The 20,111-nt window shown below is 40.6% G+C and overlaps 1 protein-coding gene across 2 annotated transcripts in view; it reads right to left on the bottom strand.

The window, feature by feature from the left end:
* Positions 1 to 20,111, bottom strand: part of parp8 (poly (ADP-ribose) polymerase family, member 8) — a 404,781-nt gene that overhangs the window by 9,710 nt on the left and 374,960 nt on the right. For both annotated transcript variants that reach the window (XM_055633843.1, XM_055633852.1), the window contains 7 exons: positions 19,428 to 19,476; positions 18,509 to 18,621; positions 17,256 to 17,328; positions 14,996 to 15,065; positions 12,268 to 12,341; positions 10,233 to 10,302; positions 3,960 to 4,044 (listed from right to left, as the gene is read on the bottom strand). In XM_055633843.1, coding sequence (XP_055489818.1) covers positions 3,960 to 4,044; positions 10,233 to 10,302; positions 12,268 to 12,341; positions 14,996 to 15,065; positions 17,256 to 17,328; positions 18,509 to 18,621; positions 19,428 to 19,476 — 534 coding nt within the window. The remainder of the gene's footprint in view (positions 1 to 3,959; positions 4,045 to 10,232; positions 10,303 to 12,267; positions 12,342 to 14,995; positions 15,066 to 17,255; positions 17,329 to 18,508; positions 18,622 to 19,427; positions 19,477 to 20,111) is intronic.

The following is a 20,111-nucleotide window of genomic DNA, read 5'->3' as shown; positions in this document are numbered from 1 at the left end:
AGGACTAGAGGGTGTGAGTTATATGGAGAGGTTGAGTAGGCTGGGTCTCTACTCCATGGAGCGCCGGGGGATGAGGGGAGATCTTACAAAATCATGGATATGGACCAAGCGCAGGTAAGTGGGATTAGTGTAGCCGGGACATTGCTGGCGGTGTAGGCGAGTTGGGCCGAAGGGCCTGTTTCCACACTCTATGACTCTATGAAAGGCATACAGGTTTTTTTCAGTTAATTGGCTCCTGTAAATTATAAATTGTCTCTAGTATGTAGGATAGAACTAGTATATAGGATTATTGTGTTTGGAAGTGATACGGTGAGCAGAAGAGCCTTTTTTCACATTGTATTTCTAAAGTCTAAAGGAAGGGTGATATAGTGGGAAATGGGGCTGGGGGAGGAATGGGTGGAGAGACTTGAAGGGTGGATGAATACGTAATTTATTTCTCTAGCAGGTCATCTAGTCCAGCATTGCACTTTGAGGTTCATGGTGTCTCAGGAATGACCAATGACAGATCTCCCCATGACAATATAACCCGTTCCCAGCATTGTTCCAAAATGTTACATGAGAAATGAAGACATTCTCCCATGTATACCATGCAGAAAGGATGTTAAAGTTGCAAGGGTGACTCTGACCTTGAAATGCCTGATTACACTTCTGGAGTGATAAAATAAACCCCCTCAAGAAACAACATTGCTTTTCACTCTGTAAAACAATTGATTTTTTAATTCCAAAGACTAATAAGAACAGTGAATTGTAATTTAATTTTTTGGTACACTTTTATTTTAATCCCAGGCTAATTGTTAATTTTGTTGGGAATAAATTGTTCATAAACAAGGAATAATGCAATCATAACAAATGAGACAAATAATGATTATAAAGACAAGCAAATTCAAGCTTCTGTTCATTGTTCAACTAAGGAAAATGAGCTGGATGCTTGGCTTCATATCCCTGCTCAAAATACTAATTGAGTTTTTTGAACAACAAAACTCGAGGAACTAAAATCTAAAATGGAACAGATTTTTCCCCTATGTCATTATGCTTCTGAACGGTTCTTCCATTAGTTAGGGTACTGTCTGATTTACCTCCACCTCATTCTGGACGTTAGACTTTGTCTGTGGAACTAGATGCACTACAATGCTGAGAATTATACTCTGCATTCTGTATCTTCTCCTTTAGCTATTTTTTTTATTATACTTGAGTTTGACTTCATTGTTGTTATGTATTATATATTTGATCTGTTTGGATAGCAAGCACAACAAAGCTTTTCACTGAACCCCTGTATACTTGACAATAATAAACCTAAACTGCTGGAAATACTGCACAGTTAGAAAAAAGTTTCAGGTTGAGGACTGAATAAGAGGGGAAGAGGTGAAGAGGGAGAGAGAGAGGGAGAAAAATAAATAAAGGTAAAGGTTGCGTTAGTGGGACTGGCCCTTTAAAGGGCCTGTCCCACTAATGCGACTTTTCAGCGACTGTCTTCGACCTTCAAGCTCGAGGGCAATGAAAAACCTCGAGCTGGATCGACTGTCAGCGATGAAACCGCAAGTTGGATCGACCGTCAACACACACACAAACACATCGTAAAGGCGGGGGCCAGGGAAAGCGGGGGAGTGGTGTCTGAAATTCACACCTGTGATGAACAGGAAGGTAAAAGACGGCTGGCACAGTGTACGGTAAGTCCTTTAGAGAGCCCGGGGAGGGGTGGGGGAGAGAAGGGGGAGAGAAGGGGGAGAGAAAGGGGGGAGAAGGAGTGGAGACACTTTTAAGAAGCAAGACAACTTTTAATAAAGTTTAGCGGGCATTTAGCATTACCAAGGTTTTCCTTGGTTTTGAAAACTACAATGAGCCAATTACAATGACCGGTCAGCTAAGGGGATTGCCTACGCCTACCTCGACTGCCTATAAATACATGGTGACCCCACTACCACCGCACTGTACTACGAGTTCAAAAGAACCATGACGACAAATTTTTACTTGCGGAAAATTTTTCAGCATGCTGAAAAATTTTCCTCGACCGAGCGAGTATGAGGGAACTTCCCTCGAGCATGAAGGAGAGTTCCAGTGACCTCCTAGGACCTCCTAGGACCACGTGTCAACCATTCTGCAAGTTTGAGTCGAGCGCAAACTCTTCTAAACTCGCAAATTAGGTCGTCGAAGTGGGACAGGCCCTTAAAGTTGTGAAACGCAGGTTGGAGATGTTGATAAGACATGAAACCAAAAGGAGAACGTTGGAAATACCCAGCAGACTAGGATGACGGTGGGATAGTGAAACAAATAGTGAGACAGCAAAAACACTGAGTTGCTATTATGGATATTACAATAGAACTGATCAGTTGGGATACAAGAAGATAAAGCAAGTTATTGGAAATTGCTGAATTTGATGTTGAGTTCTAAATAACACCGTTTGCCCAAATAGAAGATCAAGACTTGCAAGGCACTCCCACTTTGACTTATCTGAATGTGGCATCCTGCACTGTTCTAACAAGGCCCCATATTAGATTCAGAAGTAAGACCACATCTTCCATCTGGGCATATCTGGTCTCAGTATCAAATTCGGCAATTTCAAATATATTGCGTTTTCTGCTATTATGTGTTTAAAATTATTCATCTTTTTTTTTCCTCTCGCTCCACAGACACCCTTGGATCTGGAAGACATTGCAGCATTCTCTTTTTGATTTAAGCAAGAGGTCAATAGAGCTTTAACATGTCCCTTTGTTTGTTTTCTTTCTCCTTTTACCCGTATTCATTTACTAACCAAATGGTTCTGTAAACTTTGAGACCACCTTGGTAACATGGCCTTACTCTTTCTGAGGTATGCACTTTGACCTAATTTTGTGCATTGTTAAACAAACATTTTTTTTCACTTTCTCAGCCCTGATGAAACGTCTTCGACCTGGAAATTAAAATTTGTTTCTCTTTCCCCAGATGCTGCCTGATCTACTGAGGCCTTTCGAACATTTTCTGTTGAAATTTCAATGCAACATTTTCTGATTCTATTTTATTCTATTTCAGTGGCATCTGAGATAATGCCTTACTTACTGATTCCTGAAGAAACAGACAAGATACTTCAGAACAGACAAGATAACCCATAATTGAACAAAAAATAAACGGAAACATGATTACAAGAATATAACATAAATATAATTAAGGGCAAAAGGAAAATCCAAGAGCATCCTATTGAAAAGCTATTTTCATATACCATTTCAAAGTACTACCAATGAACATTTCCATTCGTCCTGTACCTTATGTTTCATGCACATTAAGTATACGGTGCTGTATTTTATCAGATGCTTTGCTTTAGTCAAAATAATCAAGACCTTGGATTGTAATAAAATTCTACCAGCATTTGGAAGTTATCAAAATCTAAGAATGTATAAGGTCTAATCAGGTGGATGTGGAGGTGATGTTTATTATTATAAGATAATGTAGAACTATGAATTTATGAATCTGTTAAAGAAAGAGATGAGACCTTTTTTTTGAAGGTCATGAGTTTTTGGAACTGTTTTCCTCAAAGGGTAGTGAAACCAGTATTTACAAAGTAGGTAATAAGGGAAGGGTGAACAGATACCATGCACAGATGGGAATGTAGTGTTGAGGTTATAATCAGATTAGCCACTATCTCCTCAAGTAGTGGCACAGGCTTGAGAGGGCATTAGCCCTCTGCGATCCTAATTCATACGTTTGTATGCTTATATCATACCCTTAAACACAATAACCCATTGTTTAAATGCAAGTTCCTTTCCTGGATCCACACTTTGTTATTAGAAAACATTGAATACAAAATGGAGGAAAAATCTTGAACGGTAGAACATAACTTTAGAAATTACAGTTAAGATTTTCCATTGAAGAGAACTTGGTTTCCACAATTCGGCTGCAATCCGTTAGACAATTGTTGGGATCTGAGATAATTCCATTAAAAAAAATCTTATCAAATGAATAGAGAACAGAAATCTAACAACACTTACACAAAGAAGAATCTTGTGCAGACGTGATCTGTTTGCGGAACTACCCAAATTTCGCCGTGTTTGTGCAAATCTGGTGAAGTAATCACTACAAAAAGAAACGGTCACAATTGTTTTTTCATCTGTCTTAGTTATTTTTCTCAAATTTTCTCTATAATTATGTTTCTTTAAATCTTTCCTCATTTCTTGAAAGCTGTTTTGTCAATACCACCAACCATTTGGTTTTATGCTCTTAGCCATTTTCCAAGGGTAATTCTGAAATTGAATTTATTGACCATTTTGACCAGTGATATATTTACACACCAACGGTTTTCTGCCCATCACTCTTACCCGGCCTCTCAATCCAATGGCTGAAGATTTCCCTTTCTGACTTGGTTGGTACCATTTGCTTTGCCAAAATATAAATATATTATATAATTAATGAGCATTGTATTTTTCTTTTTTTTCTAAACCAAGAAATGTTTCCACACGCTATTCTTGACAGAGCAGTTGCCTGGTCCACTCCCAACATTCTGCAAATATATCATAAAAAGATCTGCAATTTCTGTACTAAGTCACTTTCATCAATTCCTATCGCCCTCCCCCAATCCACCATCCCTTTCATGGGAAACCTGCCATGATGGTGTGTAAAAACCTTACGGTTGCCGGTATTTCCAGGGCCAGATGTTATTTCAGAAAATGATTGACAAGATGTCACACAAAAAGGCAGGTTCACAAGATAATTCATTGTATTAGCGGAAGTGTGTAGCATATGTTGAAAATTGGTTATCACAGCAAGGACAGAGGATCAGAATGAATGTGATCTTTTAGGTTGGACGGATGTTTCTTAGTGGAGTGCTCCAAAGATTCATTATTGGTTCTCTGTTACTTATTTATATTAACAACTTGGAGGTGGGAGCAGAGCACCAATTTGAGTTTGTTGATGACACAAAATAAGGAGAAGGATATGTTGCAAAAAGGTTGTTTCGACGTCTGAATTATTAGGAAAAAACTTGTGAGTTTAATGATGGAAAGTGCGAGATCACGGACTACAATAAGGGGAATCTCATGGCAGATTAGTTTCCATATGGGGAAAGATGGCAGATGAGCAAAATATAAAGGCATCTATATATTCTTGTGATGAAAGATGCATCAGCATCAGCATTGATTGAATGGTGGAGGAGGCTAGATGGGCCAAATTGCCTAATTCTGCTCCTATGTCTTGTGAACTTATATTCAATCCTTGGGGGGGGAGGTGGGGGGGGGGGGGGGGGGGGGGGGGGGGGGGGGGGGATGACAGGGTGCGTGACATGTTGATTCCACTTGTGAGGAAATCTCGAACAAGGGATCATATTAGAGGTGGTCTTTTAAGCTAGAGTTTGCAGGAACTTCTTGCAAAGGATGGTGAATCTTTGGACTTCTTTACCCCAGAGGGAGGTGAAGGCTAGATCATTGGTATTGGTCTATTATTGTCACATGTACCAAGACACAGTGAAAAACCTGGTTGAAAGGTATTTAAGAAGTTAAATCAGTTCTGAAAGATCAGGGAATAGTGGACAACAAAGAATTGGCACAAAGGAGGAGGTGAGGACAGATCTGGGACAGACCACAGTGAATGGTAGGGCAGGCTTGAAGGGTTCAGTGGCTGATTCATCCTCCTATTTTCTAAAGTTATACTGCACTTTCTCAGTTATTCACAAAACATACCGATACCAGTGGCATGTATAAACAATTTATTAACATCTCTATTACACTTCAGATTTTGTTTATTGACAGTTATGGTGTAAATTGCTTCACTACAATGTCATATCTGTGTTATATTTCTACCTTTGTTATGGTATATCTTTTCTGTTTGGATAGCTTGCAAAACAAAGTTTTCTCTGTACCTTGGTATACATGACAATAATAAATGTAAAACTAAAACATATCCATTTCCAAAGTGATATCCAGGCTTGAGCTTGTAAATTAAATCTTTCACATATTCTGGTCAGTCATTGGAGTGCTGACGCCATGTAGTCAAACTTGTGGCTAGTATTTTCCAATGGAACTTTAACAGCATAAGAGAATATTTTAATCCCTCAAGATGTGCTGTATGTCAAATATCCTACTTAGCATTCCACATGACCAGAGAACAATGTGAGAATGCCAGGGCAATGGAAGTTCTGCAACATGATAGATTAGTAAGATTAAACGAGAACTTACCAGTTTGAAGTTTGATCGTTATTTTATGAGGAGTAACGTTGAGGGATTACGTGAAGACCCCGTCCAGTACGCATGCGTGTCAATCTTCAAAGCAGCGGTGTGAAATCATGAAAACAGTTGTTGAACTGAACATAGTAAGATAACGAGAACCATAATACCTGTTGAACTTTATGATAGAGGGCTGGGAGCGGAGGGCACGTAATCCCTCAACGTTACTCCTCATAAAATAAAGATCAAACTTCAAACTGGTAAGTTCTCGTTTAATCTTAGTATTTTACTTCGGAGTCACATGAGTGACTACGTGAAGATTTTAAAGCTCTGTGATTTCATGCCGTGGAACCAAGTCCAGGTGTCATACACTGCATCCGTAGGCCAATGATGAGTGAGCATTAAGAATGCATTCAGACATGATATAGATATAGACATGTTGATGCATAATAGTGGCAATATTAACCTCCATCAACCTGGAGGAAGTATGAACCATACCTAACATAGAGTTGGCAAATATCCCTGTTCTGGCAATAGATTTATTCTGAATATTTGGACAGATCAATAGTTTGACCATCCTGCAACCGCTAGGATGTGGTCCATCCCTGCTGCTGAGATATAGCGGTCCTGGTGGAGTGAGACTCAATGTCAATGTACACTCCTGTATATGCCAGACCCATATAACCAACTGGAGAAGGTTCGTAGTGATACCTTCTAACAAGATTTTATGTAACTTATAATATTGCTGTCAGTCTATAAAGCTCTTAGAAACCTTGACATACTGGTGTAAATGTGTGAACACACACAACCCAAGGTCCACGGGGTATGCAACTCTAGTTTGGTCTTATTCCCTGTCTAATCTGCTTGATTAATCATAAACAAACATGTTATAATAGCCCGCAGATATGATAATCCTATCCAGTGTTGCAATGACTGGACCCATAGCCCTGTACTCAGTGTCATGGCGTAATTACTAGTACGTGAGTATGACCATGGGCAGGGATGTTGCTGATGCCCATCAGTGAAGTGATGTAGGACAATGTTAACAACCCATATATCTGCGTTCCTAAACCTGGGAGGTTTTAAGCTGACGGTACCTTCATTCTCTGGATATCAGAGGGTGAGAACTGGACAGAGTGGTTTATGTACTCATCAGCCAAATGATTAGGAGGTACTTAAGGCACAGTAATGGAATAGTAACTTAATGTTATAATCTCATAAAACTGAATTTTAATGTGTCAGTCATCCGTGCCGAGCTAAACGTAAGGAAGCTTAAACAATGCTTCCCATCTCCTATGCAGATAGCTGCTATATGGTGCTATCCCTGTAATCTGTAGTGAGCACTCTTAACGCCTATGGTTTGACAACCCAAGCCGCAGAAACGATCTCTCAGAGTCTGTGAGTCTATGATCGATTATATCATGCAGAGGATGGTTTCAACGTCACAACTGAACCAGCATCTTTTTATCCGGGATTAACCATGTAAGGTTTTATGTTCATTCTTCGCCTCAGCAGGAGCCATAGGTGTATAACCCAGGCAGGCACTATGAAAACCCAGAAGCGGGAATCTTGCTGAATTTTGCAAAACCCGTCTTGAGGCCAAATGGAGGAAGACATAAAAGAACATTCCTTCCTAGTGTAGCGAGAATGCACCCTTCGCCACTGTATGCCTCGTTCTCTGTTGATTGAAACTGGATGCAAACAACTCAATAGTTAGTGTTCTATCAATCCACATTGTCATTAAATACTTTGTGATCACACATTCATTCTATGTTGTCATTAATTTTGCATAATAATACACCAGTGCTAAATGTGGTTTGGTAAAACTATCACCGGATACTTTGATTTGATTGTACCTTTGTGATTAACATATACCACCTCCAAAGTGTATCACCTTGGACTTGTGCATGCCTTATGTGCATATCTACACACTCTTTAATGCCCAGAATGCACCTGGTGTCCATTGGCAGTTGATACCATGACTGAACACTTGATAATTCATGCTAATCCCATCTGCCTCCGTAACTTGAGATGGTATTAGTAAATTACCCATCTTTGGGCAATAACATCAGTTTGGAAATGACTGAAGATTTACGGATAAGAGGTTTTAATGGAGCAAAGCTGTCCATCATAGTGACTTTGATTATTTCAGCTAAAAATAGCAGAGGTCTAATTTTTATCTCAGAGCTGATCCCAGACCAATAAATGGATGATTGTATCCCAACAATCAATAGTTTCAGTTGGTATTAACTTAATTTAAATTTAACTGGACGGGTGTGAACCAATTCCTCAAATATAGCTATGTGGCTGATAAGGCTAATTTAGTAAAATCCAGTATGTTCAATATCATCCAGATTGGCCATGCTACTTATTTGTTAGCTCTGTGCAGTCGAAGCACTGATCGTAGTGATTTGGTAAATAATCTGGAAACTGGAGTTAGACCACTGTAACGCTACTGAGTTGAATTGTTGCCTCATCAAGTTAAATTTCAAATATCTTCAACCCTGTGAGTGGAAATGATCACATGGAAGTTATTCAGAAAAGTCTATATTGCACATGTGGTTTGAGGCTGTTGTCAATGATCAGTCCACATCCCATTCTTGTGAGCCTTGTCTTAAAAGGCAACTCCAACCATACCTGTGTGCAGTATAAACTAATCTAGTGTTATCCCAAACCAGTGTAAATATTCAAACCAGTTTAATATTACCAACTTGTATCTGTGACTGGAGACATCATTGATGAGGTTCCATATCTTTATCCGAATGGGAGGACTTACGCAACCCGACCAGGAGCTGCCTCAAACATGTATGCATGATTTTACATCTGCTCCTGGAGGTAGAGGAGCTCGCGTACGGGGTTGGCGCATCTTCCAATGACCTTTCTTCCCCCCCCCCCCCCATCTGGGTATCCCCGCAGTAACTGCAGCCGGGATATCCCCGCGGTCATTATCAAAGGGATAGCCGCAATTTACAAAGTCGGGGGGGGGGGTATACTTACTGCCGTCTGCTCCTCGTATCCCGCAGTCTACGGAGCGGGTTCTCGGTCGCTCCCCGTATTCTACGGTCTCCGGACCGGCTGTCCCGGTGTCCCCAGCACCAATATGAAGCCGCAGGCATCACTGCCAGCGGCTCGAAGGTGAATCCACCGCCGTCCGCTCCTCATTTCCCGTGGTCTCTGGAGCGGCTATGCGGGTACCCCCTGCACCAATATAAAGCACTGGCTCCGCAGCCAGCGGCTCGAACGCGAATCTGCCGCCGTTCGCTCCCCGCGGTCTCCGGAGTGGCTATGCAAGTACCCTCCCCAGCACCAATATGAAGCCGCTGGCTCCGCAGCCAGTGGCTCGAAGGCGAATCCGCCGCCGTTCGCTCCCCGCGTTCTCCGGGGCGGCTATGCAGGTGCCCTCCCCGACACCAATATGAAGCCCCTGGCTCCACAGCCAGCGGCTATGTAGGCGAATCCCCACCGTCCGCTCCCTGAGGTCTCCCGAGCGGGTTCTCCACCATATGAAGCCGTTGGTTTTACTGCCAGCGGCTCAATGGTGAATTTGCCGCCGCTCGCTACCCGCATTCCGCAGTTCCGAGCACCTAGGTCCGTGGGCAGGATTCCCCGTGACCGGGGTTCCCTGAAGTTCGAGACTGGGGTTTTCCCTCCATCCCGACTTAGCCCCGAACTTTAAGCAGGATCTCTAAGTAGAGATTCCTGCAAGAAGATTTTAAAAACCTGAAATTATTTTAAAAAACTTACCTCAGGTCTGTTGCTGGCAGAAGAATCACTTCATCCTGCGATAGACGATATGGCACGCATGTGTACTGGACGGGGTCTTCACGTAGTCACTCACGTGACTCCGAAGTAAAGTATCTTATTCAACAGGCATCTGAGAGTGATAAAGTTAATCTAGCCTCTTGACCACAAAATTAAATGTCCTTTTAACACTTGATGAAAGTGCTTCAAAACTGGATCAGCTTCCAGTTATAGACCTATTCCCTCTAGAGTCACAGCTCTCATTAAAAATTAAAATGATCTATTGGTAGATTTTACAATGTTTTTCGATATATATCCTTTAACCTTGTGTTTGGAGGTTTGGCAAGCTACAAATGGGGAACATACCTTCACATAAGGCTATACACTTCAGGTTACGACTCTGCAAAAACTGGGGTTGCTGTCCTTTTTTCTGTGACTGGAAGAAATAAAATGGGTTAATTTTATGACATGGTTCTGAGTTTCATCAATAGGCTTTGAGTATAAGAGCAGAGTCATTATGTTGATCCTTTGTGAAACACTGGTCTGCCTTTGAAGCACTGTGTTCATTTCTTGTCATCGGGATGGACGTGAAGCATTCGGGAAGGTCCAGAAACTGTGCACAAGAATGATTTTTTTTGGGGGGTTGGGGGGAACTACCATTACAATAATGGATATAGAAGATAGAGGGTAACTTCTTTAGTCAGAGAGTAGTGAATCTATGAATTTATTTTTGTCACAGAAGGCTGAGGCACAGTCATTGGATATATTTAAGGCAGAGATAGATAGAGACTTGGTTGTTGCGAGTGTCAGAGGTTATGGGGTGAAGGCAGGAGAATGGGGTTGGGAGGGGGAGATAGATCAGCCATGATAGAATGGCGGAGTAGACTTGATGGGCCAAATGGCCAAATTCTGCTCCTATCTCATGATCTTATGATGGGAATATTTCTTTTTATGGAGAATATAAAATGATGAAGGGTCTGTACAGTGCAGATAGTGAGAGGCTATTCTCTTGGGTGGAGGACTAAGGATGAAAGGCTGCAGGTATAAGATAATGGGGAAGAGAATTAAAAGTGTCATGTGGCTGGACACCAGTTAAACGATCATCCCTGACTGCTATCACTCAGTTTGAGATGTGAGAGTCTTCTGGGTACAAAGATCTCCAAAATTGGCTATAGTCTTTATTTCCCTTTAGCAAGCCCTCACCAGCCATGTTGTAGCCACGGACTTAATATTGAAAAGATGTTCAAGGATAAGCAAAACTCTAAAGACAAAGGTTATTAGTTAATGTACGTGGAAAGTTAAATTCAACTTTGAGTTTAATTCTTTATAATTTAATTTATGACCTTCTATTTTATTTAGATGTCAGGATGTTTCCAGTGAACAATATCTATCTATGTGCAGTTTCGCCAAGGTGGCATTTGGTGTCTGAAGAAGGGCATCAACTCAAAACTTTGTCTGCCCATTTTCCCCCACAGATGCTGCCTGACCTGTTCACTTCCTCCGTCATTTTGTTTTCCACCATCTGGCATACAGTACAATTTATTAAGGGAGTGTATCAGAACAAAAATCTGCGCTCTTCCACCCAATTTCTCACCCCTCCTCAATCCTTTTCCTAACTTGTAGGTAGGCAGCTAGCAAAGCCAAATATATCAAAAATGTAGAAATCAAAGAAAATAACCAAGGAAATTGACTTTGACATTGGTGGTAGAGTTGGCAGTCCATTTCACTTTTTCCATTTTTTATCTATGTAGACTTCAATAGTAAAAAAGCTGGTGAAACGTGTTGTGTACACCAACGCATTGTGCCACCTGCAAAATTTAATTTCAGGTCTTTTCCATGCTCTCGCAATTATGATTTTAATTAGCAGCAGGTAACTTGAGTTCGAGTTAGGATATGCCGGTATTGGGAGAATGGAACCAGGTCAGTCCCCCATGGCAAGCAAATCAGGTGGCTCCCAGTATACCAAGGGCCTTTGACACATCAACTTTCCTGCCTCATCCATAGGCAGTATTCTGTGCTGAAATGTCATGGGATATATTATAGCAGCAAAGCCATCATATACATGCAAGTTGTTGCAGATGATCTATATTCTTTATCATGTAGAATGGCTCCTTGTATACACCTAGGGTTCCTAAATGTGGGCCTTGCCAATTCCCCAGCCCTCTCAAATTGTCCTCTGGCCTCAGGTAAGTGCTCAGGGAACGACTGACCATGTGCCAGATTGGCCGAACATAATGGATATTCCCCTGGAAACCTCTTTAAACACAATGTTCAGAGTGGGCTGATTAAATACAGACTGTTTTGTTGCTGGCACACTGTACTGCATCTTTATACACGCTACTTGTCACAACTACGTGATGGATAGCGCGCGATGGAAATCATCTTGACAGCATTCCAATACCTGCAAAGTGGCTGCTTTATTGTTTGAAGGCTGTTCATCCTTGGTTGCCACCTTCTGCTGCTTTTTATTCATCCCTGGAGGGTAAACAAGGGTAAGCAAGTGTTTTGAATATCATAAAGGAGAATCTGATTATTCACAGTGACTGCATTAACAGGACCCTTCAGTCAAACTCTTTCACAGTTTTATGAAGAATGTAAACATATCAAAATCTAATTCAAATATATTGGAAGCACATTTTTTATGACAACATACAAAGAGAGTGCTGATTTCTGGGCTGAAGTATCCCATGGCGATAAATAGTTTTCTTTATTGCCTTGTTTATATTTTGGCTGAATATAATATTAAACGAAAGGTTTCACAAATGTTCAATTGTTCAGGAAATGCAAGCGTCAGTGTATTGGCCTAGCTTCTATTCCCCCTGGTACTGGGTATTGTAGAGGATCTGTTGCTGCACGTTAAAGCTTAGTCTGTCACTGGCAGACTAGAATAATAAGACATAAGTTAACTGTTACCAATGGCTGTATTTTTACTTTTCTTGCTTTCGTATTTTCTTACAAAGCAGAAAGTGGCCATTTGCACCACATCTGCCCTGGCCCACAGAACAATCCCATTGATCCCATTCCCTAATTTACTTCCTCACAATCTATTCTCTTGCCATGGCGATCAGATCTTCTCTAATTGTTCCACTGACCATCCACACTAGGGGTAATTTCCATTGAGTATTGATGCTCCTGACACATTTAATAATAATAATAATAATAATAATAATAATAATAATAATAATAATAATAAAAAAAATACTTTATTGATCCCCTCAGGGAAATTCAGATGTCCAGAAGCCCCCAACCAACAAACCCACAGATTCAAAACGAACGCAGACAGAAAATACATAGAATACACTGTGGACACTACCTGAGAGCAATAAATACTTAAAAAGACCAATAATTAACAATTAAAAATTAAAAATTGCAAGAATGCATCCCCCTACAGCCTAGCGGTCCGAATTATAAAATCTAATGGCTGCAGGGGTGAAGGATCTCCTGAACCGCTCCGTTCTACAGGGCAGGGAGAGGAGCCGGTTGTTGTTCCGAGTGCTCTTTTGACTCTCCAGAATTACATGGAGGGGATGCCCGGGGTTTTTCAGGATGACCTGCACCTTGTGCCTCATACGCCTCTCAAGCACATCCGTCCCAGAGTCTACTCTCCCCTCCAGCACTGAGCTAGCTCGTTTAACCAGTTTGACCAGCTTCTTGTTGTTTTTTGCACTAATGCTGTTGCCCCAACATTTTGGGATGTTGTAAGAAACTAGGGTACCCATGTGCCCACATAGTCATGGGGAAGTGTGCACACTCTAATGGTTGCATTTAAATAATAGGGAATTCGTTATTTCATTAATATTTTCTGCTCTAAATTGTAAATAACAGAAAAATAAGGATTTTGCTCAGCAAATATTCACCATATTGTAATTTAAAACTGGCTTTAAAATTCAGCTGCCTTTCATGCAAGCACACATAAGGCTTCCACTTGACTCAAACATGGCTACTGATGTGTAGGAAGGAACTGTAGATGCTGGTTTACATCGAAGATGGAAACAAAAAGCTGGAGTAACTCAGTGGGACAGGTAGCATCTCTGGATAGAAGGAATGGGTGATGTTTCGGGTCGAGTTCCTTCTTCAGACTGAGAGTCAGGGGAGAGGGAAACTGAGAGATAAGGAAGTGTAATGTGTGAAAAAGAGACAAAGGGGATGCCGATCAAAGAAAATGTAGAATAGATCATTGTTAGCTAGACGAAGCATACAGAGATAACATTTAATCAGGGGGACAGTCAGACTGCTCGGAGAACTAGGAAGCAGGAGGGATGGAGAGAGAGGGAAAGCAAAGGTTACTTGAAGTTAGAGATGTCGATACCACTGGGGTGCCATCGGTAGATGGCTAGTGATGTCTGTGGGATGTGGTTAGGGACAAATCTTGGGGTGGCACAGATCAGACATTTAGTGTGACCTGGCATGTAAATGGTGCAGGTACACCAGAGGTGGATGCCATAGGGCTCATTTAAAGGATGTGCAGGAAGTTGGGTGAAAACCCAGCACATTTGGATCAGTAGAATTAAGAAACAAATTTCCATTACTAGATAGAATAGAATATCCATTATATCCTAGATAGAATATCCATTGCAGTGATAGAATGTGTTGCAGTTAATTTTAGACACAAAGTGCTCGAGTTGTTCAACGGGTCAGGCAGCATTTCTGAAGAACATGGATAGGTGATGTTGCAAATTGGAACCCTTCATGTCCTAAACCAAAACAACACCAATCCATGTTCTTTAGAAATGCTCTATGACCTGTTGAGTTCCTCCAGCACTTTGATCTCTCCCAAATACAACTTCAATGAGCATCGAAGAAGATATTCTGGCTGGTAACATTGGTCACTCATGATGGGAGGAACAACCTTATACATTCATTAAATTTCTGGACCTTTGCAATTGGTCAGAAATATTCTATAATTCATAACATTGGTAATTATAGTTCCAGATTTAATGTAGTATGGTTTTTTACATTTCTACAGTATTTTATGAAGCATCTTGTTTAGAAAGTGAATAAAAGGTTTAGAGAGAAATAATTCAAGTCACTCCGTGACAATAAATCATCAGGTTGAGAAAATAAAAGGCATATTTTTTGAACCAATGAGTATAAGTTTGAATTTTATGTTGAAGATTAAATATACTTGCCTGAGTAACCAAAAGAAATACTTGACAATGGACTAAGATAAATACCATTCCCATACACTGCTCCATGTAGCTGGGGAAAACAGAGGGAGAGAAAATCAAATGAATAACCACAAAGCACAAAACATGGCCCATTCTAGTCTATGTTATACAGTTTTTACGTTTCCATTGCTTATCAGATGTTATCAGCCAGAATATTTATTTATCAGAATGATCAGTGTAATTGGCATGACAATGGAGTAATTTAGTTAGTTTAATTTAGTTTAAAGATACTACGCGGAAGCAGGCCCTTTGGCTCGTGGAGTTCACACCAACTATCTATCACCCATACGCTAGTTCTATGTTATCCCACATGCAAGTGACAATTTGCTGAAGACAGTTGACCTATAAAACTGCGTGTCTTTGGAATGTGGATGTAAACCCACATGGTCACAGGGAGAACGTACAAACTCCACACAGACAGCGCCCGTGGTCAGGATCGAATTCAGGTCTCTGGCGATGTGAGGCAATAAATATACCACTGTACCATTGTGCTGCCCAATTTATCATAATACTGGCAATTCTTCTTTGCTCAGAGTGTTTCAAATTTTCTTTTGAACGCAAGATCCCAAGCAAATAGGAGCAGTAGTAAGCCACCTGGCCGATAAACCCTAGCCTGCCTTACAATATAATTATGGCCAATTTGATCCAGGTCTCATCTGCTTCTGTGTGCCAGTTCCTATTATCTGTAATTCCCAAATCTTTAAAAAAAAATTCAACCTCCTCTTTAGAGTCATAGAGTTGTAAAGCACAGAAATAATCTCTTCAGCCAACTCATCCATGCCGACCTGTCTGTATCCTTTTACTCCTTTCCCCTGCAATTACCTGTACAAATGTCTTTCATATGTTCTAATTGTTACTGCCTCTATCATCTCCCCTATCAGCTTGTTCCATATAACCATCACCCTCTGAATGAAAAACTTGCCCCACAGATCTTTAAAGTTATCCCCTCTCACCTATCCCTCTGGCTTTATTCTACCCGTTCTTGTGGAAAGGCTCTGACCATCTACCCTGGCTATGCTCCTCAATTTTATAAACCTCTTTAAGGTCACTCCTAAGCCACCTACATCCCAATGAGGAGAAATTCAGCCAATCCAATATCTCTTTATGTGTAAAGCCCTGTTTTCAGGCAACATGCTGGTGAATCTCTTCTGCACTCTTTTTAATGTTACCACGTCCATCCACTAATGTGACAAACAGAACTGTGCACAATACTCCACGTGAGACCTGACCAATGTTCTGTATAACTACACCATGACATACTAAGTTTTGCAAGCGATAGTTGGATCTGTGACGGCACCCTTTCCACATAAATACTTCTGCCGAAGGGAATTCCAGAGATTCACCAACCCTTGCAGGAAGAATATCCTATGCACGCATGTTTTAAATTTAATGGGCACAGGATCTATGCCTGCTTGCCTGCACCTTGCTCATATCCCTCCAAATATTTTCCGTTCATGTACCAGTTTGTGTCTTTTAAGTATTATAATTATATCTACCTCTACCACATCCTCTGGCAGCTTCTTCAATTAATGCACCTGTGAAGAGGTTGCCCCACTCACTTTAAACCTACGCCTTCTAATCTTACTTCCCTATCTTTGGAAAACAAACCTGGCTATATAGATATATTTTATATATATGTAACATGGGACACTTAATGTGGGTAGCAGCCACCATATTCATATTTCAGGAAACTATATCCAGTATGCTGCCTGTGGATATCTGAACATTGATACTTGATAGAAGTATATTAAACATATGAGAAGCATAGATAGGGTAGTCAGTCAGAACCTTTTCCTAGGGTGGAAATATCAAACACTAGAGGGCACATAAGGTGAGAGGGGGAAAGTTTAACGGAGATGTGCGGGGCAAGTTTTTTACATAAAGGGTGGTCTGGAATGCATTGCCAGGGGAGGTGGTGGTGGCGGATATGGTGGATATGAGGCAGGTGGAGTTTAAGAGGCTCTTGGATAGACACATGGTATGCAATGGAATAGAGGGATATGGATCATGTGCAGGCAGATAAGATAAGTTCAGTTAGGCATTATGTTCGGCACAAACATTGTGGGCCGAAGGGCCCGTTTCTGTGCTGTGCTGTTCCATGTGGAACAAATGATAATGGCAAACTGCTGATTGTGGTTATCAGATAACAATTGTACTGGGGGTAATGTTGGGTTACAGAATAACTCTCAATATGTTTACTTTATTCTGCAACTGCCCTTACCTGTAATCGTGTGTTAGATGCAACAATCAAACCATTCCTTAAAATGGAGTGCCAGTTCTCTATATGTGAGCCGCTAGATATAAAACATAAACAATTTCAGTACCATTGTGGTACATTATGTAACATAATCAGTCACCAGCATGTCCTCAGCATTTTTATCCCTTCAACACATGTTACTTTGGTGCACGTTTGAGGCATAAATGAAGTTTCTGATGAACCCCCGCAAAGTAATACTGGGAGAAAAGGAGAAATTGCTGGAAAATACATTTTGTATTGCTCCAAAGTGCAAAACAATGATTTTCATTTCAACTGTTTCTTTGGACAGTTTCTTGAATGGGATCAGAAAGCATTTAAAGAAAATGGCAGAGAAACAGAAAGTTGGAGACACACGAGACAGGAGCATATATGACCTTGAAGAATGACCATCCCAGACCCAGGCAAAACTGAAATGCTGAAACATGGTACAAAAAACAATACACATGTCAGCACAAAATCAGTTTATCAACTGCTTGGACTAGAATAGGCATGGTGACACTTAAAAATGAGTTACAGACTAAGAAAGATTCAGAGAAACATGGCATAGACATGGGAATTAGGATTACAGTAAAGTATTTACAGAACTACCAAAGCAAGACCTTTAGATAAATGACTTTAGGTTGATTTGTAGGTTTGCCACCTGGACCGCAAAGTCAATTCGAGTGAAACCCATCATGGACGAAATCACCGCCTTCGCCTACTTGAGTCTTCTCAGTGCAATTTTTCCAATATTAATGATGCAAATCTTCCCCTCAATCTTTAATGTCAAATTTTAAAAAGCAACATGTGTATAATAAGATGAAGCATCATTATGAAATCCTCAAGGGAATCTTACCGGTTATAAAAGGATATCAGGAACTACAACATGCACTTCCTATAGCTTTCCATCCATTTGCAGCACTCTCATTTTATCACTGATCATTTTTACCAATTTTCAAGGTAAAAGTACCTGAAAACTTAGTCCATCAACAGTTCCACCTATCTTGAAATATTTGCCATAATCAAATATTATTACTGACAGTTTAAAACTTTAAGAATGGAAGGAATTCTCCTTTTTCAATATCTTAAAGATATATTCATTAACTATTGTGATGAAAATTACCATGCACATATTCAAATAGAACTAGGGAAACGTTTATTTGCTCATTATTTTGTGTTTTGTTTTTTAATTAGGTATTCAATTCATACCCTTAAGGATTTAACAAATATCAACTCACTGAAATGCAAAAGTGCTCCCATAAAGTTTCTTTGCTGCCCTGAAATTGGATTCTTTGGCCGGTGGACTGCTGAGGAGCAGGAACTGGTGTGGCGTGTGCATGAACTTTAGTTGCTATATGGAGGAATAAAGTGACAAGTATTATACTGCAGTCAATAAGTCAGTTCACAAACATATTGTGACATGACACTGCCTCCAATACACATCTATTGCTTACATCCCCTGTTTCACTGTTAAAGGCCATATTAAATTCTCCAAAACAGAACCTTACAGCAACATGAATGTATATTTCCGGTAAGTGTGAGTTAATGAGGTACTGACATCTAATCAGGGGGTCATTTAGATAGCTTGGTTCCAATTCACTTTGTACTTGAAACTCAATGGTGCAGAAAGGCAGGGAACTGATTCACAATCTCAATGAAGTGACACTGTTTCTGGTATACTGCAGATTGTTTCTGTGCAGTTGCAAGGTTCACTGTAGCACTGAGCAATTATGCAGGTCACATTTTGAGGTCACAGAAACAAAATATCAAGAGGAAATATGCAGATCAAAAGTTGAACTGCTATATGAGAGAAAAACTTTTTCACCCAGAGAGTTGTGAATTTATGGAATTCCCTGCCACAGAGGGCAGTGGAGATCAAGTCACTGGATGGATTAAAGAGAGAGTGAGATAGAGCTCGAGGGGCTAGTGGAGTCAAGGGATATGGGGAGATAGGCAGGCACGGGTTATTGATAGGGGACGATCAGCCATGATCACAATGAATGGCAGTGCTGGCTCGAAGGGCCGAATGACCTCCTCCTGCACCTATTTTCTATGTTTCTAAATGAATAACAGGTGCAATTTTCATGATATTGGTGTGAGCAAAAACAGTACACAACAAAGTTTTCTTGCAGAAAATGCATGGATCAAACCACTTACCCTATTTACAGGCAATTTTACAATATGCGATCTGTTACTGGAAATAATCCTGGTAAAGGCAAACACAGCGTTACTTCTTTCCCTTGATCAAGAAAGTCAGCAATTACAACTTTAAACAATATAGTTTGCATGGTTATCTTTCTAAATTACATAAAAAGACATGGTTGAGTAATCATAACGCTGTAGTCAAACATTTCTGTATTTCTGCAAATACAGAAATTACTAATCCTAATACAAGATACAAGATACATTTAATTGTCATTTGGACCCCTTGAGGTCCAAACGAAATGCCGTTTCTGCAGCCATACATTACAAACAAATAGACCCAAGACACAACATATTTACATAAACATCCATCACATTGCTGTGATGGAAGGCCAAATAAACTTATTTGGAGAGTGGAGAGTGAAGTACAGATTGAAGAGGAGATGCTCAGCAGAAGCAGATCAACGCATCTCCTGGCTAGGGAGAGGTAACATAGGATAGTAATAATTGTGCACAGAAATTGATGCATTCCTATCTGCATCAAATGTAAGGCAGCTGCACCATGGCAGACAGGGAGAGGCTTCAGAGGGTGACTACGACAGCACAGAAGATCATTGGTTGCCCTCTCCCCTCCATGATGGATATTTACACCTCCCACTGCCTTAGCAGGGCAAAGAATATCATCAAGGACAGCTCCCA

This window comes from Leucoraja erinacea, chromosome 1 (assembly GCF_028641065.1).
Source record: "Leucoraja erinacea ecotype New England chromosome 1, Leri_hhj_1, whole genome shotgun sequence".
In the NCBI taxonomy this organism is placed as follows: domain Eukaryota; kingdom Metazoa; phylum Chordata; class Chondrichthyes; order Rajiformes; family Rajidae; genus Leucoraja; species Leucoraja erinaceus.
Note: the sequence above shows the minus strand (reverse complement) of the source record. Positions and strands in the feature narration are given on the sequence as shown.